Here is a 24,346-nt window from a genome sequence, read left to right on the forward strand (position 1 = left end):
CTTTATAACAGTTGTTACTGAATATGAGTTGAAAACATAGAGGTCGTTTCTTGACCTTTTAAATAAAATTCATTGATTAGTAATTCTACTGGATTAACTAAACCAGCAGATCAGTAGGATTGTGCAGACATGGTCAGAATTTAGCCTTTAAGTTAGCAGTGGTACCTATGGGGAATACAGAATTGTGTTTTTTGGCAGGATTTTACAAGGCAAGAAAATAGCATAATTGTCAGAGATATAAGAATAATCAAGATGGGACCTGACAGTGTTGGTGAAAGAATTTTGGATTATGGAGTACAGAAGGAATATAGACATAGCCTTAAGAAAGGATTCCCAGAGCAATATGAAAACTAAAGATCCCTTACTTTTTTCCCACAGTATTGTGTTGGTTTCATGTGTACAGCAAAGTGATTCAGGGCTTTTAGATTATATTCCATTATAGGTTATTATAAGCCATGAATATTATTGTCTATGCTATACAGTAAGTCCTTGTTGTTTATTTTATGTGCAGTAGTTTGTAGCTGCTAATCCCATACTCCTAATTTCCACCCCCCTTCCCCTTTGGTAATTATAAGTTTGTTTTCTATGTTTGTGAATCTGTTTCTGTTTTGTATATAGGTTAATTTGTATTATTTTTATTGTATTATTTTTAGATTCCACATATAAGTAACATCATATTTGTCTTTTTCTGTCTGACTTACTTCACTAAGTATAATATCCTCTAGGTTAGCCATAAAAAAGGAATGAAATATTGCCATTTGCAGCAACATGGATGGACCTAGATGCGTCCTCACTTTTTCAAATGTATGTCACCCAGTTCTTCCTTAATTCCTAACATCTTAGAGATTTTTACAATGAAATGCACAGTGAACGCCATTCGCTCTTAGGACATTTTCACAGCTTTCCCGTGGCAGTCACCTGTCCAGTCACCTCCACTGCCCACCTCATCTTATAAAGTGTGTAAAAAAACCACATGAAAAAAAAATGGGCCAGGTAACCTTAGATAAACTAAAGGCCTTCCCTTAGCTAATAAATGATAGAATCAAAATTGAAACCCACATTTGGTTTTATAATCATAATTCCTGTTATTATCCTTCTCTAGAGAAATAACTTTTCTTTCTCATGTCATAAATCTTAAAGTCACCATAATTCCTTGAGGTCCAAATTTGAGTTAAAAACTACTATTTAGTTGCCTCTATCTGAATATATCGCACTCCTCTTTCAAATGTAAGATGACATTTTCATAGAACTAGTTACATTTTAATGATGGTAATTTTCAGTATCTTTGGAAATTTTTGGCTTATATTTTAAATGATCATATTTTTAAATTTTTGCTTATTTTTAAAAGTATGGTTGAGATATAATTGATATGTACACACACATATATATATATATATATATATAACTATGTGTATCCTAAGGTATACAATCTACTAAGTTTAGACATACGCATATACCCATGAAACTCTCACCATAATCAAAGTCATAGACATATAAGGAAGTCATTTTAAACAATATTTCCTATTGAATGGTATTCAGCTAGTCTTGGGGCAGATCTGTTAGAGCACAGCAGATTAATATAAATAACCAACATTTATACATTGCTGAGTCCTGACTACCCAACCCTGCTGCATTTCTTTGTGGATGATCTCTTTAATCCTCAGAATCATACCATAAGTTGGTACTGTGATCATTTCTACTTTACAGATGAGAAAGCCCAGAAATAGAGAGCTTATATATACTCTCAAGTGAATGTGTAATATCTGCTACTCATAGCAAATTACCCTCACAATGTCAGCATCATAAAACAGCAGTTTATTTTTTCAGCATCTTCTGAGGTTTAGGGATACAGGAGTGATTTATCCAGGAGGTCTGTCTTAGGGACCTCAAGACATGATTCCTGGGACTTCTGGATTCCTCCAGAATGAGCAATCAAGAGAGAGAAACACACACACACACACACACACACACACACACACACACACACACACACGGGGGGGGGAGATCTCATTTAACCTAATTTTGAGGCATACCATTACTTTTGTTGTGTTCTATTGATCACTAGACCAACTCTGGTGAAATGAAGCAAGGAACTCCACAAGGATGTGAATCAGTGGATAGCATCTTAGATACTGACTACAACACTTATTTTCCACCACGTAGCAGAACTAGACAATTAACCCAGGAAGTTTGACCCCACTGTTTGGGCTCTTTACTACTATACTAAGAATAACTGCAAAATACATTTGTGAATGTTCACTATTTTCCTAAAGGAGGGGTTTGGTGGAGGTTGTGGATACTTATGAATGCCATTTAGTCACAATTGATTGTGAAAGGACACCTGGAAATGTGAAGGAAATAGGAATATTCATCAAGGGCAATGGACATAGAATTTCCACATAGTCCAGGTTATATATAGGCCATTGCAGAAAGGAGATGGTAAACAACAACCTACTTATAGCAAAAATACTCAATATTTTTAATAAGTATACTCAATATTTTTGTTAACCTAAAAGAATCATATATATAATATATATATAATTATATATTTTAAAGCAATATATGTATACACATATATCTGAATCACTTTGCTGTACACCTGAAACTAACACAACACAGTAAATCAACTATAATTCAATTTAAAAAAAGAGATGGGAAAGAAAGGCAGAATTAGAACTCATTTCATTTAAACTCTTTTCCTTGAAAATACTGTCTTTACTCTTCTATTTGTCTACCTCTCCTCAACAAATCTCTCAATGCTCTCAAGCATCATGTTAGGAAATATGGGATTGGCATATGCATACTGAGGTATACAGAATGATTGGCCAGTGGGACCTATTGTATGACACAGAGAACCCTACCCACACTACCCAATATTCTGTGATTTTTCTATGTGGGAAAGAATCTGAAAGAGAATGGATGTGTGTTTATGTATAACTGAATCACTTTGTCATACAGCAGAAATTATCACAACCTTGTAAATCAACTCTACCTCAGTAACACTTTAAAAAAAAGGAAAAGAAAAAAGAAACATCTACAGAGAGCTTTATTTCTTAAAGCTGTAGCTTTAAAAATAATCTCTACTTTAGCATTTAGTGCTAACATTTTTGAAAATATTATAAAAGTTTTTGAATATCAACATGCCCTGTTCAGGGATCTAGGTAATTTGGTGAGGGAATCTCTACTTGAAAAATCTTTGTGCGTCAGTCTGAGATATAAATTCAATTGTCAGCAAGCTGTATCAAAACAGATTTCTTGTCATATTTGGCCACGAAGCAGAGATTTATTGAAAATGCTTGATGATATCGCTCTCTGAGCTGTTTTACATAAACTTAGCAGTACAGTGAATGCTTTGAATTGTAGTATGAGGTTGTGGGTGTAGGGTGTGTGTGTGTGTGTGTGCGCGCGCGCGTGTGTGTGTGTGTGTGTGTGGTGCATGTATGTATTCTGGCTTTCAAAACTGACATCTAGGGGAAAAAATACCATAATACAATTCAGTACACGGTGTTAGGTCCAACTTATTTCAGAATTATTAGTTTTGTAACAACAGTTTTCTAAGTATAGATGTCTGTACCCTTTTAGGAATGAATCCTGTATCAAAATACTTCGAAACCAAAACTTTGGAATACTAACTATTTCAGTTCATGGCAGGGAATAGAACATTGAGAATTTTTGAGATGCAGACATGTACAACAAATTTATTATTTTTAAAGGACTTTTATTATTTGCAAACCTTTTGTCCCCAGGTCAGTAGTCAAGAGGCAAAACTCATAGAAAGTAAAATTCCTTTTCTTCAGTAATGAAAGGCTTGGGACTGGAATAGGAATTTAGTCTCTTGGGTTTTCTCAGCTCTCTAACTTATACAGAATCTGTGGCTTGCCAAATTGTTTTGTGTTCCTCTATTCAAATGTATTCAGCTCTGATCAGAAGATATTTATGACATTCTTTTGCTAAATGTGTTATAAAATATTGGTTAAATTCAAATAATAATACTGACTTAAAAGGTGCAGAATTTGTAAAGTGGGTGCCTTCCATATCTAAGGGAGATACCACTGGCACATTTATTCATGAGTGAAAATTTTCAACACAGGAAAGTTTTTTGCAATTTGGCAATCAATCCTAATGACTACGTCATGATCTCATTTTGATCAGTAAGATGTGAGCATTCACTGGATTTATTGTTTCACAGACTAGGATTTTGAGTTGTATAAACACAGACTTTATGGTATTGTATGACTCATTGCAAATGTATTCACATCTCTTATTTTTGTTATTATTATTATTATTACTACTATCTAACATGGTAACTATACGCATTATTATTACTACGATTTAACTATGCACATCGGGAGACTAAATAATACATCGGGAGACTAAATAATACATCGAACTACTTTAAAATTCTTCAGTGGGTTAAGATGACAGATTTCTAAATATTCTAAAAATCTACTTTATTAACTCACTTGAAAAATATGAACAATCTGCTGCCTCCTGCACTGTATTGTGACAGACATAAAAACTACAAAATTAAAACCTTTTTAAAAGGATTTTATCATTATTTTGGTTGAAATCTGACTTAAATTTTTTACTCTTTTTTTTTTTGCTTTTGTTTTTTAGGGCTGCCCCTGTGGCGTATGGAAGTTCCCTGGCTAGGAGTCAAATCAGAGCTACAGCTGCCAGCCACAGCCACAGCAACCAGCAACATGGGATCTGAGCCACGTCTGCAACCTACACTGCAGCTCACGGCAACGCCAGATCCTTAACCCACTGAGTGAGGCCAGGGATCAAACTCTTATCCTCATGGATACTAGTTGGGCTCATTACTGCTGAGCCACAACAGGAACTTCCATGAATTTCTGATTCTTTTAAAAAGTTTCCTTATTTTATTTTCCTTTATCTAGAGTCTGTTCATGTGTTTGTATAGCCACAATTTACTATTTTTAAAATACTTTATTGATTATAAAGCATCTTTATTTGCAGTACTATATATAATATAGTGTCAAGACCTCCCAAAGATAACTTAGAAAAACTTTGTATCACTGCACACATTTTAAATTTAGTATTTATTTTAAAATATTATAATATCTGTGAAATATGTAATCATTCAGTGAATACACATACAAAGCTATTTTTAATAATATTTCAATTAACACCTAGATAATGCCCTCCTTCAGTTTTTCTGGAAGTAAAAGTTTTAGAAACTTCTTAACTTTCAAAAGTATTTTTACTCATTCAAGTTGTTTACTTTCTAGTTTTCTAGGAGATACAACTGAAAAGCTTTACCAAGTCTTATAAAAGTAATTAGAAAATACATCTGCATTTTTTTTCACTTCGAGGTACTTTGTGTAATATAATACAGTGAAAAAGGATTGGAAACACTGAAATAACATATATCTTTACTAACATAATATTTTGAAAAACTGTTTTATCCTATTAAATGATTAATATATATTTATATTTGATTCAGGTAAAACACCCATTACTTAACCTGCTTAAAAGAAGAATTAATCCTCATTTTCAAACCAGTCAATAAAAAAAAAGTTTTTTTTTCGTTTTTCATTTCAAAGAAAATATGTTAATATACACTTCAAGGAGTATTATAAGTAGAGTGAAAATTAAATTCTTGAATGCAATTTAAAGAGCAAGTTTACTTGAAGCGGTTCTTTTAAAGTGTTATATATTTAATGTAACTAATCTGCATTTTTAAGTTAAAAGTATTTTTTAAATCTGTTCCTAATTTACAATAGTGCAATATAATCTGTATCTTGATGATGAATCACTTATGTGAGTGGAATGTGATTTTAAAAAAGAAAGATTTTTCCTTCGATAAATATACACTGCTGTGCATGTTTAACTCCAGCAACTGGCATTAGGGTGTGATTAAGTAAAAATTATGTATATAATAGAAATAACTTCATTAAGTTTATAGACCAGAATATACAGTTGAAATTGGTCATTCTGGTAGCTAACTTTAATTTCATTTTTGTTATTAAGAGGTAGGGAATACTAAATATTTTCTAAGATGAAGATTGACTACAGCTAGAGTAAATGTGTCATGATATGATATAATTGAATAGGTATTTGAAAAATGGGATGGAACAGTGCTTACTAAACCTAGAAAATATTATATGAGATAATACATAGGCTTAAGCCACTTTAACTTAAAACATGTTCAGTATTTCCAGAAAACATTCAGTTGCATTTAAATTCATGTGTCACTAACTTTTACTGTTTTCACTGTTTGAAAGTGTTTTCCTTCTATTTAAATATAAATCCTTAGTATGATTAATTACAATATACATTGATATTCTCTCTCCAGACTGTAGATCTCTAAAGCATTGTATCCTTTCACAAAATTAGTACAAAATTCCCATTTCCTTAGCCTACTCTATGCAATATATTCAGTTTATGAACAACCCAGTATTTCTAGTGTCATTGTTCCTCCTGAGAGAAAGAATAAGACAAAAACAAAACTAAACTAAACAGCTAAATAAAAACCAGGAAGCCTTAAGATGGCTTTATGTGGCTGATTAATCATTTCTTTGAAATCAGGAAAGTTTTAAACCTCAGAGTATTGCTCCCTAGTAAGATTCTTGAAGAGTCAATTGTCTCCTCTGTAAGTAAGAAAGGGGCTTTCTGGAAAGAGAGGTAAGTCAAGGAACCTACATGATACTAGGAGGGGTGTACATGGATTTGAAGATGTGAACATTTAGCCATTTCCTTTTTCCTTGTTAAGTGGACACACAGGATTGAAACAATAATGATTACATCTTTGTTTTGCAGCTGTTGTGAGTGCCATCCCTGTGCCAACCCTAGAAAGTGCTCAGTACCCAGGAATCCTTCCATCGCCCACGTGTGGGTACCCCCACCCACAGTTCACCCTTCGCCCGGTACCATTCCCAACACTGTCAGTGGACCGAGGATTTGGAACAGGAAAAGGTCAGTATGTTGGATTTTCCTTTCTTTTTACTAAGAGCAAATGAGTAATACCAGGGTTGTCTTGTCAAACTCATTTAAATGTTCTTATCTTTTGGAAAGATGGATTTAACTATGGCCTGGCTACTAGAATTTCCTTTTCTAGTATGGATCAGTTTATATGACTTTGGACTGATTTTCTAGGAGTCTTTTCACAATCCACTGCACTGACAACATGGGGAGTTGTGGGGAAAGAAAGGTTAATTGGATCAGTGAAACAATGACATAATAGCTGCTTGAAATTGGGACGTTAATAAGCAAGTGACTATCCTCCAACATGTTCTTATTTGTCTGTTGGTTATAACTAAAGACATCTCATTGATTTTCCTGATGAACCAATATCTGGATGAAAGCTTTAGCTCTCTTTAGTTAAATCATTTCAGCATTACCTTTTCATCTTTAGGAAATAGTGGAAATAAAATATTTCCAGAGTAGTATTTCATCTGTTTTTATTTATTTATTTTAATGAGATATAATTGACATTTAACATTTTATAAATTAAAGGTGTATAATGTGCTAATTTGACACACTTACATATTGCAAATTGATTACCACCATAACCTTAGCCAACACCTCCATCAGGTCACATAATAAGCATTTCTTTCTTTTCTGTAATAAAAACTTTTAAGAGATACTCTCTTAGCAACTTTCAAGTGTATAACACAATATATCACTGACTGTAATCACTATGCTGCACGTTAGATCCCCAGAACTTATTCACCTTATAACTGGATGTTTGCGTTCTGACCAACATACCCCTTTTTCTCTCCTCCCCCAGCCCCCGGTGAGCATCATTCTAGTCTCTGTTTCTATGAGTTTGGCTTTTTTAGATTCCACATATAAGTGGTATCATATAGTATTCACCTTTGTCTGACATTTCATTTAGCATAGTTTCCTCAAGATCTATCCATGTTGTCACAAATGGCTGGGTGTTCTTCTCTTTCATGGCTGAACAATGCTATGTAAAAATATATATTTGGGTTCTGTTCTGTGTGTCTGTTTTCATGCCAATACTATAGTGTTTTGATTACTATGGCTTTATAGTATAGCTTGAAATAAGGAACTATGATGCCTCCAGCTTTGTTCTTAAGATTGCTTTTGGCGGAGTTCCCGTCATGGCTTAATAGAAAAAGAATCTGACTAGCATCTATGAGGAGGCAAGTTCGATCCCCGGCCTCACTCAGTGGGTTAAGGATCCAGTGTTGCTGTGTACCATGAGCTGTGGTGTAGGTCACAGACATGGCCCAGATCCCATGTTGCTGTGGCTGTGGTGTCAACCAGCGGCTACAGCTCTAATTGGACACCAGGCCTGGGAATCTCTATATGCCAGAGGTGCAGCCATAAAAACATTTAAAAACAAAGAAAAAAGAAACAAAAAAGATTGCTTTTGGCTATTTAGAGTTCCATACAAATTTTAGGATTTTTTTTCTATTTCTATAAAAATGACTTTGCAGTTACAGTAGGGATTGCATTTAATGTATAAATGGCTTTGGATAGTAATTTTAACAATATTAATTCTTCCAATCCATAAACACAGGCTATCTTTCTATTTTTGCGTTGCTTGTTCAATTTCTTTCATCAAAGTCTTGTAGTTTTCAGTGTATATAGCTCTTTCACCTCCTTGGTTAAATTTCTTGCTAAGTATCTTGTTTTTCTGATGTTATTGTAAATGAGATTGTTTTCTTAATCTCTCCTTCTGATAGTTTGTTGTTAGCATTTAGAAATGCAACTGATCTATGTATATTGATTTTGTATCCTGAGAGTAGTGTTTAATTTGTTTAAGAAAGGTAGGAATCAAGAGAGACTCTTGAGCTATTATACACACCATGATGATTTTCCCTATGTCATTTGACTTTTTTTTTTTCAAGCACAGCATTTTAAAATCGATTTTCTGGCATTCTTCTCTTAGTTAAAAACAGATGACTCAGCAGCCCCTGTGAGATAGGATATTTTGTAATAGATAAGATGGTAACAGCAATAAAATACATTTGTGGGGTAGCTATATTTTTTCCAACCCAACAGGGACAGCTCTAAGAAGTCATAAATCGTGTAAATGTAGCAAGGTTAGAATTAAAAGGCATCAAAAACCTGCCAAGATAGAATTAGATTTATTTTCCCTCTTCTCACTACACATCACGTGTACAGAATAGAGTTGTGTGCAAAAACTTGAAGAGAAAAATCCCCAAACCATATTGAAGGTAATTAAATGGGAAAGATGTAAGAAGATGAACAATCCATAGTTTCACAATCCTAAGAAAACTAGGAACATGATTCTAGTCAAAGAATTCATAACACACAAGTCCCTTCTTTGACTTCTTTTTTTTCTTTTTCTTCCTCTTTTTTTCCTTTCAGTCCAACTGCAGTGTATGAAAGTTCCCAGGCCAGGGGCTGAATCAGAGCTGTAGCTGCAGCCTAGGCCACAACAACAGAAACTCAAGATCTGAGTCACATCTATGACCTATGCCGCCATAGCTAGTGTCATCACCAGATCCTTAACCCACTGAGCAAGGCCAGGGATCAAACCCACATCATCATGAACACTATGTCATGTTCTTAACCCACTGAGCCAAAATGGGAACTTCCCTTTTTTAATTTCTGAAACGAACTCTCCCTAATAGAAAAGAGAGGTTTATAGTTTTATCTTAGTTTTCATTTCATTGGTTTACTGTTTATGACCTTTTAAAATTTCATTTATATCCGCTAACTTTAAAAGGGGGTGTAAGAATGGTCTTCATCTGTTCATTACAGCAGACTGAGACAAGCCAGAGTTCACCACTTTTTAAAAAGGAAATTAACTATTATAAGTGTTCCTGTCATTCCTCTTCCTTTTTAAAGGCATCATCTCCTTCTGAAAATCAAATATCCCATTTATTCTTTACTTTCTCTCTTTATTTGATGCAGCATGCAAAACTGTCTCATTAAGTCACAGGGACAATGATTCCAAAAGTTAAATTTCAATGAAAAAGAAAACAGTAAATAAGCTAGTATACATTTTGTTCTCATCCGGGGTTAAGGACCACAGATGTCTTTGTATCTGTGGTTAGTCCATATACCACTCTGATGCAGGATTTTGATAGTGGAGATTTTGATAGTGGTATAAGATTTTGCATATGTGAGGGATAGGGGAAATCGCTGTGCCTTTCACCAATTTTGTTGTGAACCTAGAAACTACTCTAAAAAATAAGGTCTCTGGAAGAAATGAAGGAGGGAGGGAGGAAATTTGGTCTCCTTAGTAGATTTTTTATTTTGTTAATTTATTTAAAAGTAAGAATTATTAAATAAATTTAATTACATAACTATTATATAATATATAATACAAATATAAAATCAGTAATGTAACTATTATGTAAAGTTATCAAATAAATGATTCTTAACAGAAGGCTTAGTTTAATAATTTTTGAACTTCATCTGAAGTCAAAAGGCATAGACATTCTACTCCTGGTCAAGATTTCATAGATTTTTAAAATATATATTCAGTCATTCTTCAAGTATTTTTTGACCTAAGCTATGGGCAATGCAAAAAGGATGGGAACAAATATGTGATTCCAAGCAACTTCTTAGAAAAGAAAAAATAAAATAAGCACCCTCTTTTCTAGAAAACCAAATGTTCTCTAAATCACTGTCAGAAAGTTAACTTCCAGCCACTCAGTATTGGTTTTTAAATGCCTTGGAGAACACTAAACATCCCTGTTCTCTCTCAAACAGAAAGCATTTCATGTCTCTGGCTGGAGATGTCTTATTAGTCACCTTGAAAAACAGTGAAAAGCACACCTAGGAAAAGAAACATTTGACTGTGTAAAGTGGGCAACTCTCCTTCCTCCAAAGTTATCAGAAAGACCTTTGAGTTCACAAGAGATGAGTTAATAAAACCCTGCTCCCAAAGACTACTGCTGTCTGAAGTCACAAATACAACTGAATTTCTCCCCTACCCTAAGAAAAGGAATGATAGAGGATACAGTACATTTGTATTACTCATGTTTGGTGATCCACAGATAAAGATTTATGCAGTCTTAATGGACAAATCCGTTCTCTTCCTGCAGTTCTGCTCTTAGCCTCCACAGGCAAATGAACTGGGCTTTGGGTAACAAGGAGCAGTGCTGTATTTTGAAAAATTCACATAATCTTCTCCAGGTCTCATTTCTACAAATCACTATAAAATAGGTGCCCCTATTTTCTCATCTTGGAAACAGATACTAGAGAAGAGTAGATAGTTTCTTTCCACTCTTGCTTTCAGTGTTGGTGTTGTCTTAATGGGAATGCTGGTCAACTTTATCCATATTTTTCTGCCCCAGCTCTCACCTAAATTGGAAATCAATTAAACAATGGGACTTGCCTTAAGTAAAGACAGCACAGTGGAATTTGAGAATTTTTCTCTAGGGTCTTCTTAAAAATCCAGGCTCTGAGGAATTGAGATGACTGGAATATTACCTGATGCTGTTCTTCTGAAATTACTGAGTAAATTTGGTTCCTAGAAATGTTTGTGTTTTGAAGTGTCTTTGCTTAGAGTTATCGGTGTGTTATATTTCTTTCAAATATTGCAATTTCAGATAGAAGAAAAATCCTCATTTCCATTTTTGCAATATTTTTGCCAGTTATTCCATAGCAATTATTTCTGTGTTGACATTAATTATTATAAAGTGCCTTGAGATTTGTCTCTGCTGTGTGATTACATGCTATTGGTACAATGAATTCCTACCATTTCATCATTTGAAAACTAGTGCCTTGCCAGTCCATATTTGATTCTCACTTTAGTCTCTGAATTGCAGGGAGGCTGCACTCTGTGGGCGAGAGGAGGCTTTCTTTGCTATCCAAGCTCTTAGCACAGCTAAATGTCATGTCACAGAGCCAGTTTGTTTCACATAGGTGTCCTGAAGCAGTGCCTGAGCTGGCCAAATGGAATCATCTGAAATGAGAGCTTTTCTCCAGTGGAGCCACTGCTATTGTGTTTAAGAATTTTTCACTGCCTTAAATGTCAGTTCTAAAAAGCGTTATTTTTTTGTTCTATGTAAAATATAAGAATTATGAATTGTCTGTGGAAAACCTGTATCTTATCCATTGTACAGGGTATTACAAAAACAACATTTTGAACAAAACAAAAACAGTCCTATGTGCATTATTGACACAGTCAGTCTTGAGGCTGGGCCCTCCCGACCCCACCTAGCCCATCAGATCATTTACTTTCCTTTTCACTATGTGGTACTAAAGATTGATTTTGCTAAAGAGCTGGTCCATTGGTATCAAGCTGTCATTACTTCCTTCAAAGTCAAGAACCACATTGCGCGATTCCCAGTGGTAATCAAGGTGGCCAGCTGAAAAGCTGGGGATGGAGGACTGGCTTGCAGAGCATTTTAATTTTTTTTCAAAGATGCTAAAGGGAGTAGCAATGAGAGTACCTTCCTAAAATTCACTGAAGTCTTCAGAATTTATGTGAAGCCTGAGGTTTTTTTAAGAAACTAAGGTTCAGAAGACAAAAAAAAAAAAAAAAAGCACATTTTATTAAACCTATCATCACCATGCATCACCATGTAGTTTTTGTCATAGATCTCTTTCACTTCCAAAATGTAGAACAAAGAGAAAAGGTAAAAATGAATGAAGGAATAAAGAGAGGCATCCCAAAATATTTTTTTCTATAATAACAAAAGCACTTTCCAACATATGATATGGATTTACCATAATCCGTCTTCAATAGAGAGAATTACTTAAGGCAGATTTCTGAAGAACATTGTGAAATTTCTTTTCCTGGAGAGAAATTTTTAAAGTGATGCTATGGACCCTTTAATAAAAAAAACATCCCATTGGTAATAAAGAGGGACCCAAATGTAGGTTACTACAGCTGCTTCTCTCCGATTTAGAGTGGAGAGATTCTGTATTTTTATTTGAACAATTGACCATTGGTCATTTGTTTCTTTTGACGAAATATGAGTTCAGTGTAAAATCTGGATAATTTTCTTTGTCTGTCAGACTATATTCTGAACCACCTAATTAGATAACCTTGATTGACCACAAGTACACACATGTTCCCTTTATGTTCCTACAGTTTAGCTCCTTATAACATCTACCTGAAGCCCCCTTGCCCTTTTGCCTTTATCTGAGAACCGACATCACCTAAGATATGCTTTAATGTCTTTCTTGCAGCCACACACTGTAACCTTGAGATTGTGTATGGTGCGCTTTTCCCTTCCATCTTTTTTCATTCTTTTTATGGCCACACCTGTAGCATATGGGTAGACCAGGGGTAGAATCCCAGCTGCAATTGTGCCCTGCACTTGGGCATCTCCAGACCCTAATATCAAACCTGCAACCTCACAGAAACAACGTTGGATCTTTAACCTGCTAAACCACACAGGAACTCCTTCCCTCCATCTTCCATAGCACTTCCTAAATTAGGGATAAGGTACTTCTCTTCAAACTATTCTTTTTTTTATTTGGGGGGGGTTGAATTTTTTTTTACTTCATATAATGATTTTTATTTTTTCAATTATATATGATTTACAGTGTTCTGTCAATTTTCTGCTATACAGCATGGTGACCCAGTTACACATAGATGTATAGATTTTTTTTCTCACATTGTCATGATCCATCATAAGTGACTAGACATAGTTCCCAGTGCTACATAGCAGGATCCCATTGCTTACCCATTCCAAAGACAATAGTTTATATCTATTAACCCCAAGCTCCCAATTCACCCCACTCCCTCCCCTCCCCCTTGGCAACCACAAGTCTGTTCTCCAAGTCCAGGATTTTCTTTTCTATGGAAAGGTTCATTTGTGCTGTATATTAGATTCCAGATATAAGTTATATCATATGGTATTTGTCTTTCTCTTTCTGACTTACTTCACTCAGGATGAGAGTCTCTAGTTCCATCCATGTTGCTGCAAATGGCATTATGTCATTCTTTTTTATGGCTGAGTAGTATTCCATTGTGTATATATACCACTTCTTCCTAATCCACTCATCTGTTGATGGACATTTAGGTTGTTTCCATGTCTTGGCTACTGTGAATAGTACTGCAATGAACATGCAGGTGCCTGTGTCTTTTTTAAGGAAAGTTTTGTCTGGATATATGCCCAAGGGTGGGGTTGCTGGGTCATGTGGTATTTCTATGTATAATTTTCTAAGGTACCTCCATACTGTTCTCCATAGTGGTATACCAGCTTACATTCCCACCAACAGTGCAGGATGGTTCCCTTTTCTCCACACCCCCTCCAGCATTTGTTATTTGTGGACTTATTAATGATGGCTGTTATGACTGGTGTGAGGTGGTATCTTGTGGTAGTTTTGATTTGCATTTCTCTGATAATCAGGGATGTTGAGCATTTTTTCATGGGCTTGTTGGTCATCTGTATATCTTCCTTGGAGAAAGGTCTAATTCAGGTCTTTTGCCCATTTTTCCATTGGGTTGTGGGCTTTTTTGCTGTTGAGTTGTGTAAGTTGTTTGTATATTTTAGTGATTAAGCCCCCGAGAGTTGCATCATTTAAAACTATTTTTTCTCCCATGCTGTTTAAGTTGTCTTTTTGGTTTTCTTTTTGGTTTCCTTTGATGTGCAAAAGCTTGTCAGTTTGATTAGGTCCCCTTGGTTTATTTTTGTTTTTATTTCTGTTGCTTTGGGAGACTGACCTGAGAAAATATTTGTAAGGTTGATGTCAGAGAATGTTTTGTCTATGTTCTCTTCCAGGAGTTTGATGGTGTCTTGTATTTTATTTAAGTCTTTAAGCTATTTTGAGTTCATTTTTGTATATGGTATGAGGGTGTTTTCCAGTTTCACTGATTTACATGCAGCTGTCCATGTTTCCCAGAAATACTTGCTGAAAAGACTATCTTTTTCCCATGTTATATTCTTGCCTCCTTTGTCAAAGATTAATTGACCATATGTGTCTAAGTTTATTTCTGGAATCTCTCTTCTGTTCCATTGGTATGTATGTCTGTTTTGGTACCAGTACCATACTGTCTTGATGACTGTGGCTTTGTAATATTGCCTGAAGTCTGGGAGAGGTATGCCTCCTGCTTGGTTTTCATTCCTCAGAATTGCTTTGGCAATTGTGGGTCTTTTGTGGTTCCATGTAAATTTTTGGATTGTTTGTCCTAGTTCTATGAAAAATGTCATGGATAATTTTATAGGGATTGCATTGAATCTGTAGATTGATTTGGATAGTATGGCCATTTTTACAATATTAATTTTTCCAACCCATGAGCGTGGCACTTCCTTGGTCAGGTTTATTCTAAGGTATTGGATATTTTGTGAGTGCAATTTTAAAAGCTATAGTATTTCTGTATTCCTTTTCTAATATTTCATTGTTAGTATACAGAAACATGACTGATTTCTGAATGTTAATCTTATATCCTGCTACTTTGCTGAATTTGTTCATCACTTTGAGTAGTTTTTGGGTTGAGTCCTTCGGGTTTCCTATATAAAATATCATGTCATCTACATACAGTGACAGTTTTATCTCTTCTCTTCCTATGTGGATGCCTTTTATTTCTTTTGTTTGTCTGATTACTGTCACTAGGACTTCCAATACTATATTGAATAAAAGTGGTGAGAGTGGGCATCCTTGTCTTGTTCCAGATTTTATTGGGAAGGCTTTCAGCTTTTCTCCAGTATTATATTTGCTGTGGGTTTGTCATAAATGGCTTTGATTATGTTAAGGTATGTTCCCTCTATACCCACTTTGGTAAGAGTTTTGATCATGAATGGATATTGGACTTTGTCAAATGCTTTTTCTGCATCTATTGATATGATCGTGTGGTTTTTGACTTTTCTTTTGTTAACGTGGTGTATGATGTTGATTGATTTCCATATGTTGAACCATCCTTGTGCGCCTGAGATGAATCCCACCTGGTCATGGAGTATGATCTTCTATATATGTTGTTGGATTGGGTTGGCTAAAATTTTATTGAGAATTTTTGAGTCTATATCCATCTAAGATATTGGCCTATAGTTTTCTTTTTTGGTGGTATTTTTGTCTGGTTTTGGAATTAGAGTCATGGTGGTGTCATAGAATGTTTGTGGGAGTGTTCCTTCTTATTCAAACTTTTGGATAATTTTAAGGAGAATGGGTATAACTTCCTTTTTGTATGTTTGATAGAATTCACCCATGAAGCCATCTAGTCCTGGACTTTTATTTGTAGGGAGTGTTTTTATTACATATTTAATTTCATTTTTAGTGATCAGTTTGTTCAGTTGATCTATATCTTCTTGATTCAGTTTAGGTAGGCTGTAAGTCTCTACAAAGTTGTCCACTTCTTCTAGGTTGTCAAATTTGTTAAAATACAATTGTTCATAGTATTCTCTCACGGTTTTTTGTAGTTCTGTAGTATCCATTGTGATGTCTCTTTTTTCATTTCTTATTTTGTTTATTTGGGTTTCTCCTCTCCTCTTCTTCATGAGTCTAGTCAGAGGTTTGTCAATTTTGTCTACCTTTTCAAAGAACCAGCTCTTAGTTTTACTGACTTTTTTTTCTATTGTTTTTTGAATCTCTATTTGATTGATTTCCTCTCTGATCTTTAGGATTTCCTTCTTCCTGCTGACTTTAGGTTTTGTTGGTTCTTCTTTTTCTAATTCATTTAGGTGGTGGGTTAAGTTGTTGATTTCAGGTTTTTCCTCTTTTTTGAGGAAGGCCTGTATTGCTATGAATTTCCCTCTGAGCACTACCTTTGCAGCATCCTATAGATTTTGAGTGGTTGTGGCCTCATCATTTGTCTTGAGGTATTTTTTAATTTCCTTCTTGATTTCCTCATTGACCCATTGGTTTTTTAGGAGCATGTTGTTTAGTCTCCTTGTAGTAAGTTTTTTCTCATTTCTTTTCCTGTGGTTGGTTTCTGGTTTCATGTCACTGTGGTCAGAGAAAATATTTGAAATAATTTCTGTATTCTTAAATTCGTTGAGGTGGGCTTTGTGCCCCAGAATGTGCTCAATCCTTGAGAATGTTCCATATGCACTTGAGAAGAATGTATATTCTGATTTTTTGGGGTGCAATGTCCTGAAAATGTCAATTAAGTCTAACTTTTCTATTGTGTCCTTTAGGATCTCTGTTGCCTTACTGATTTTCTGTCTAGATGATCTGTCCACTGATGTGAGTGGGGTGTTAAATTATCCTACTATGATTGTATTCCCGTCAATTTCTCCTTTTATGTCTGTTAATATTTGCTGTAGGTATCTGGGTGATCCTATATGAGGGGCATATATATTGACGATTGTAATATATTCTTCTTGAATGCATACTTTGACCATTAAATAGTGTCCTTCTTTGTCTTTCTTCATGGCCTTCATTTTAAAGTATATTTTGTCTGATATGAGTATTGAAACTCCTGCTTTCCTGTCTTGTCTATTGGCATGAAATATCTTTTCCCATCCCCTCCCTTTCAATCTATATGTGTCCTATGCCCTAAGGTGAGTCTCTTGTAGACAGCAGATTGTAGGTTTTTGCTTTTTTGTACAATCCACCACTCTTTGTCTCTTGATTGGAGCATTCAGTCCATTGATATTTAAAGTAATTATTGATAGATACATATTTATTGCCATTTAAATCTGTTTTCCTGTTGATTCTGTTTCTATTTTATTATTTTCTCTTTTTGGTTTGGTTTGGTTATTTTATGCTTGAGTACTTTTCTTTTCATTTTTTCTGAGTGTAATGTTCAGTTTTGATTTGTGATTGCCCTGTTCTTTAAGTATGGTAACCCCTTCCTTTATCTGCTTGCTTTAGCCTGATAGTCATGTAGGCTGAAACACATCATTAAAATTTAAAAAAAGAAGCTGTATTTTCTTACTTTCCTTCCCCCCATTGTAACATTTTGATGTCTTTTTTTTAACATCTTCATGTTTAGATCTGTATGCCAGCTTATTTAAGTGATTGCTTTCCAATTGTGGTTTCCTCCATCCTAATTCTTCTTTCTTTTTTTTATTTAGAAAAGCCCTTTCAGTATTTCTTTCAGGATGGGTTTAGTATTGCTGTACTCTTTAAGCTTTTGTTTGTTGGAGAAATTCTTTATTTTCCCTTCTATTTTAAATGATATTGTGCTGGATATAGTATTCTAGGTTGCAATTTTCTTCCTTTCAGCACTTTAAATATATCTTGCCACTCCCTTCTGGCCTGTAGTGTTTCTGTAGAGAAATAAGCTGATAGCCTTATGGGGGTTCCCTTATAATTAAGGCTTTGCTTGTCTCTTTCTGCCTTTAGAATCCTCTATTTATCTTTAACTTTTGCTATTTTTATTGTAATATCTCTTGGTGTGGGCCTGTTTTCAGTTCAACTTGTTTGGGACCCTCTGTGCTTCCCGTATCTTGATATCAGTTTCCTTTAGATATGGAAAATTTTCAGCCATAATTTCTTCAATACAATTTCAATCCCCTTTTCTTTTTCTTCTCCTTCTGGAATTCCTATTGTGTGTAGATTGGCCCACTTTATATTATCCCATAGGTCTTTTATAGTGCTTTCATGTTTTTTTCATTTGGCTTTCCATCTGCTGTCCTGATTGGGTGATTTCCATTATTCTGTCTTCCATGTCACTAATCATACCTCTGCATTATTCATTATGCCCTTATTGCCTTCAGCTCAGTTTGTATCTCTGCAAATGAATTTTCTAGTTTTTATTGGCTCCTCCTTACATTTTTCTAGTTCCTTTCTAAAGGAATCTGAATTACTGTTCATATCCTCTCTTAATTCCTTGATATTCAGCCTTAATTCTTTCTGTATTTTTCACTATCTCCCTTTTGAACTCAATGTGTGTCAGACTGCAGAGGTCTGTTTCATTGTTGACTGCTTTAGGTGAATTCTCCTGTTCCTTTAACTGGGAATGGTTTCTTCATCTTGTTTGTGTTTTTCTTTTTCTGTGACTTTGGGGAAACCAAACTAGTCTTGTAAGGCTACTTCTATATAAGAGCACCCCTTTGTATTTTTTAGGGGATTACTCTTTATTTTTGGTGTGAGAGTTTGAATATTTGCTGTTTCTTTCTTGGGTATGAGCAGGCTGTTATCCCTAGGATGCACAGTGTGTTTTCAAGGAGAAGGAGGCAATGCCCAGTAGTTAGTGCCTGGTCATTGGGCTCTCAATAGCAGCAAGGACCTGCAGGAAGGTGGCACAGGCTACTCCTAGTTGCAGGGCCCTAGGAAGTGGTAATGAGCTCTAGGCAGATCTTCAAGTTGACTAGAGCATTTGGCAGCAGCAGCAGCAGGGTGCGTGAATTCTCAGGGGAGTGAGAGCAACAACAGCTAGTGTTTGATAGAAGTGCCCTCCTCTGAGGTGATTGGAACCACAGGTGGTGCCTGTTCAGGGACCCCTAGTGGTAGCGAGCCATGACCACCTCTGGAGTCAGTGATAACTGTGGTGGTTTGCCCCCGCCACCTGTAGACCTTGCATGAAGCAACTTGTCTCACTTAGCCCACATAGGAGGTGCTGTGCAGGCTACTCCTAGTTGTAGGATCCTGGAAAGTGACAGAAATCAGGCATGTGGGTACTGCCCAGACTGTTTGGCATTGGCAGCAGCAGGGCAGGTGTGTTCGCAGGAGTGCAAGAGCATCAATAAGTGGCGTTCGGTCACAATGCCCTCCTTTGTGGTGCCCTTGAGGTGAATGGGTCTACAAGAGATGCCTGTTGATGGACCCCTAGTGGTAGCTGGGCACTCCCACCTCTGGAGCCAGAGATAACTGCAGTGATTTGCCCCCACCTCCTGTATACCATGCTAGAAGCACCTTGTCCTGCCTAGCCCCCACTGGAGGTGCTGCACATGCTGCTCCTAGTTGCAGGTTCCTGGGAAGGGACAGTGATCAAGTATCTGGGCACTGTCCAGAGCATTTGGCAGTGGTAGCAGCAGGGCAGGTGTTCTCCTAGGGGAGCAAGAGCAACAACAGGTGTTGTTCAGTCACAATGTCCTCCTCTGTGGTGCCCTCTGAGGTGGTTGGGGCTGCAAGTGGTTATTTTCAGAGATCCCTGGTGGCAATGGGCCACACCCACCTCTGGAGTCAGAGATGGTTTGCACCCGCCACCTGCAGACCATGCAAGAAGCACCCTGTCCTGCTTAGCCCATGCAGGAGGTGCTACACCAGCTGGTCCTAGTTGTAGGGTCTTGGGAAGGGACAGTGATCAGGAGTCTGGGCACTGCCCAGAGCATTGGGCAATGGCACCTAAAGGGCAGGTGTGTTCCCAGAGGGGTGAGAGCAGTAATGTGTGGTGCTTGGTTACAATGCCCTTTTTCTTTTTTGCCAACCCCTGAGGTAACTGGTGTCGCAGGTGGAGCCCACTTATAGGCCCCCAGTGGTGGCAAGCCATGCCTCCCTCTGGCCTCCAAGACAACTGTCGGGTCTGTCCCTGCCACCTGTAGATCATGCAAGAGGCACCACATCACACTTAGCCCCATGATGCCCTTAGCCCATTCAAGAGGTACCTGGCTACCGGTAGCCTGCACGAGAAGCACCCAGTCTCCTCTAAGCAAGCAAGAGGATTCTCTCCGCCTGTAGCCTGCACCAGAGCCAGCCAGCCCTCTGAGAGCCCCCGGGCACAGGTGTACACTCTGGTGAAGGCAGTTTCCTATGGCAGTCCACCCCTCCTCCTCTCACCCTCCCCAACAATGGTGCCTTGCCTCTCCTGCAGGTCTGGAGCTTTTCCTGGGTTCCCTCTGCCATGGTGTTCTCCTCCCCAGCCCGTGGCATATCACTCCCCCACCCATGGTGCACTGCTCCTTAGCCCCTCAGGCTGTCTCCACATAGCCAGCCCCAGTCCTCTTCCCAGGATTGACCTCTTGAAGCTGAGTCTCATTGCCAAGCCCCCACCCAAGCATCTCAGTCTCTGGTGTCTAGGCCAGTGGTTCAGATGATCTGTGTGGTTCTCACTCTGCTTTGCTATTCTCAGTCCAGTTGCTTCACTTTTCTGTGACTCTGAGGTCCCTCTGACTCTGCTGATCTTTCTGTCACTTAGGTGGCTTCCCAGGAGGTTGGTTCCTTTTCTCCTTCACAGCTACCTCTCAGGAATGCTAGTCCCATTCTGATTCCTTTTCTCCCTCTCTCATTTTTATTTTGTTCTACCCAGTTATGTCAAAAGTTTCTTGCCCTTTCTGGAGATTTAAGTTCTGCCAGCATTCATTTGATGTTCTATGCAAGTCGTTTTACATGTAGATGTGTTTTTTTGATGTGTTTGTGGGAGAAGGTGAGCGTGACCTCTTACTCCTCCACCGTCTTGCTCCACCTCCTCAGGTTGTAACCGAACTCTTTTCTTTTAAGTTCTAACCAGTTTGCTTTTTCTTGGATACATTTTCCTTATTTGAAGAGATCTTTTATTGAGTATTTGCTTGTTTTCTGGCTCTGATTTCTATGTGGCTATACCCTGTCCTCAGCCAACCCCATATTTCCCTATCTCCATCTTTGAAGGGGGTGAGCCTCAAGCCTTCTCAGTGAGTCAAAGCACCTCTAACCTTTCTGAATATAGAAAACTGAGTTTTATTACAAATACCCTCTGCAGGCACATTTCACTTTTGCATATCTTTAATATTTTGTCTTGATCTTGTGTATCTTTAATCTCTGCTCCCTTCAGCAATATCAGATTTTCTTTCTATCTCCTCAGCCCTTTGCTGACTTCACTGAGCCTTTCAGAGAATTGCCTCAAAATTATCTCACAAACTAATTATCTTGAAATATTTCCTGGTTACAAATTCTCTTTCAAAAGTGAAATATTACCCTCTATCATTGCATTTTTTTTCCTCAATTTACGCAACAACATTTTATTTTTTTCTTTTCTTTTTCTTTTTAGGGCCACAGGTGAGGCATATGGAAGTTCCCAGACTAGGAGTTGAATCGGAGCTACAGCTGCCAGCCTATACCACAGCCACAGCCACACCAGATCTGCAACCTACATCACAGCTCACGGCAGCGTCAGATCCTTAGCCCACTGAGTGGATCCAGGGATGGAACCTGCATCCTCCTGGATACTAGTCGGGTTCATTACTGCTGAGCCGCCACAGGAACTCCCCCCAGTAGCATTTTATTAAGAAATGAATCATCAGAAGTACTCTTATTTCATCAACGCTTATATCTACTATGTAGCCCTTTCTATTTGAAGTTTAGCTTGGATCTGTTGAGTCTGAATATGAGTAAATAATGTCAAGTCAGTGTCCCTTAGCATGAGAAACTGGTCAATATTTTAGTCCAACTCAGCTGTGTTCTCTGGAGAAAAGGTGTGTTTCCACATCAAAACTTGTCCAAATAGCCAAAGTCTGTCACAAATAACTATGAGAAAATCTCTTCAACTATAGTAGTCTGACTGAAAATTACAAGGTTTGCTACCCAAATGGCCATTCTGCATTCAAGCAACCTGTTCCAACAGAGTCATCTCTCATATAACTTCTTAGATGGATGTGCTTCTGTTTTGTTATGGAAGATAATGATAATGGTTATTATTTGTATCATTTTATTAGCAATGCCTTGAGCACCTGGTAACTCTGATTTGTTTGACAGTTGACATGGCATGTTTAAATCACAGAAAAATTGGCATATTGGCTGGTAGATAATAATGCAGCTGTAGCTGGGTTTCGTACATTGAATTTCACTGACATTGCTACTTCTGAAAGGAGAAATAACCCTTTTTTCTCACTTCATCACTTATGATTACAGGGCTCAGACAGTTTAGTCAATACAGTCAGTGCTGTATGTATTTTTACTACTCTTCCTGAAAGACCAATCCTTGTCCTGCTGGGTCTGTTTCTACTATTTAAAGGGGCAGCACTATCAGAGCCCATAAATATATGAGGGTAGAGAGATGGAGATGCTCTTAATTTGAAGGATAGATTGGCCAGATCCTGGCTTAACTCTCTGAACTGATTCAGGGGCCCTCTGGGTGACTTAGGGAAAGCCAGCTTTGTCCTGGAATAATGAATGGCTTCTCTTGTTTCCATTGCAGCAGTGAGCGAAGCACCAACCACCCAACAGCCGCCCATGTTGCCCCCAACTCAGCCTGAGCATCCCAGCAATGAGGAGGCCCCCAGCAGAACCATCCCCACGGCCTGTGTTCGACCCACCCATCCACTCCGCAGCTTCGCCAACCCTTTGCTACCTCCACCAATGAGTGCAATAGAACCGAAAGTCCCTTACACACCGCTTTTGTCCCAGCCAGGTGAGTGCCCAGTGGTTCACATTTAAAAGCTTTGTTATCATCCATGGTTCTGCTTAAGGGCATGAGGGTTCCTGAGAAAGCCTGGCTGTGATGTGTCTTTTTGGTATTGGTTACATGTTCAGCATGCTCGTGTCTTTTACTGACACTCTTTGGTGTTTGCCTTATGAGCAACTGGCTGGTGGTAGGTGACTTTCATTTCACTTGTTGTCTATTGTTCCTGAATATCAGTTCAGTACTTCTAATAGGTTCTGTGGGAATGCCTACTTGAGAATACTGGAAAAGTTCTTCTGTCTGCCTTATGGGTTCTAGGCTTTAAGGCTAGACCCCAAGACTAGAGTTAAAGATACAGAAGACTGCAAAATCACTTTTTACAGAAATGCAAATAATCTTCTGCTTTGTGCCTTTCAATAGTCATCTTCCAGAGCTTCTTATTTTGGAGTTCCAAGGCCAGGAAGGAGTGTCAGGCCAGTGTAAAGTTAACTTCCTAATTTTAGAAATAAAGAAACCAAAACTTAGATAGAAAGTAATAGATAGATAAGAAAGATCTCTATGCTTCCTCTCTAAGAAGGAAGAACCATAGCAGAGAGGAGAACCAGTCCTCAATTCCCAACACGGTGTTCATTTTATTACCTTAGCTAATATCCAGTGATGCTGAACCAGAGGTCTTTTTAAAAATTATTTTCTATTAGGGATTAGGGCAAAGGGGCCACAAAGAGGGAGGAAGGAAGAGGAATAAGAGGGAGGAAGAGTTGAAGGAGAGGAAGAGGAACAAATAGATAGGCTGAAAGATAGATAAGCAGATACATAAAGAAAATAATGCTTAAAGTTATTTGGAATATTGGCATCATTCTTAACAACACAAGCATATCAGGCATAAGGTAATAAAGTTCAGCAGTTCCAAGTTAATAGAGATGCCCTCTTAATAGACAAAAGCAGCTGGATGGACCAATCAGTCATTGTGCAAATACATTTGAGTTAGTTTCTGTTTCTTAGGTCCATACCTACAATGACAATTTTCATCACTGCTTTAGTACATAAACCTCCTGGTGACTGTAGAAACTAGGAAAACTAAGACTGGAATTGTGAATTTTAACTTTATATTAAGAGTAAGTCATGTTCCTGGCATCTTATGAATCGATCTGTGTGTGTCACCTCTGGCATTCTCACCATTCACAGGTGTCTAGTATGGATGCTTGGCTACCAGACCCTGGCAGGTGGAGTAGCACACAGGAGGGATGTGCAGTTCCATTCTTTGAGATGCAGGCTGCACGT

At 37.4% G+C, this 24,346-nt stretch overlaps 1 protein-coding gene across 1 annotated transcript in view; it reads left to right on the top strand.

The window, feature by feature from the left end:
• The window catches only part of DCC (DCC netrin 1 receptor), a 1,209,032-nt gene that overhangs the window by 1,135,925 nt on the left and 48,761 nt on the right, over positions 1 to 24,346 (top strand). Inside the window, exons 26-28 of the mRNA XM_047769428.1 lie at positions 6,784 to 6,943; positions 7,480 to 7,481; positions 22,862 to 23,074. Of these exons, the coding sequence (XP_047625384.1) occupies positions 6,784 to 6,943; positions 7,480 to 7,481; positions 22,862 to 23,074 (375 nt within the window). The remainder of the gene's footprint in view (positions 1 to 6,783; positions 6,944 to 7,479; positions 7,482 to 22,861; positions 23,075 to 24,346) is intronic.

Source organism: Phacochoerus africanus, chromosome 2 (genome assembly GCF_016906955.1).
Source record: "Phacochoerus africanus isolate WHEZ1 chromosome 2, ROS_Pafr_v1, whole genome shotgun sequence".
Taxonomy (NCBI): domain Eukaryota; kingdom Metazoa; phylum Chordata; class Mammalia; order Artiodactyla; family Suidae; genus Phacochoerus; species Phacochoerus africanus.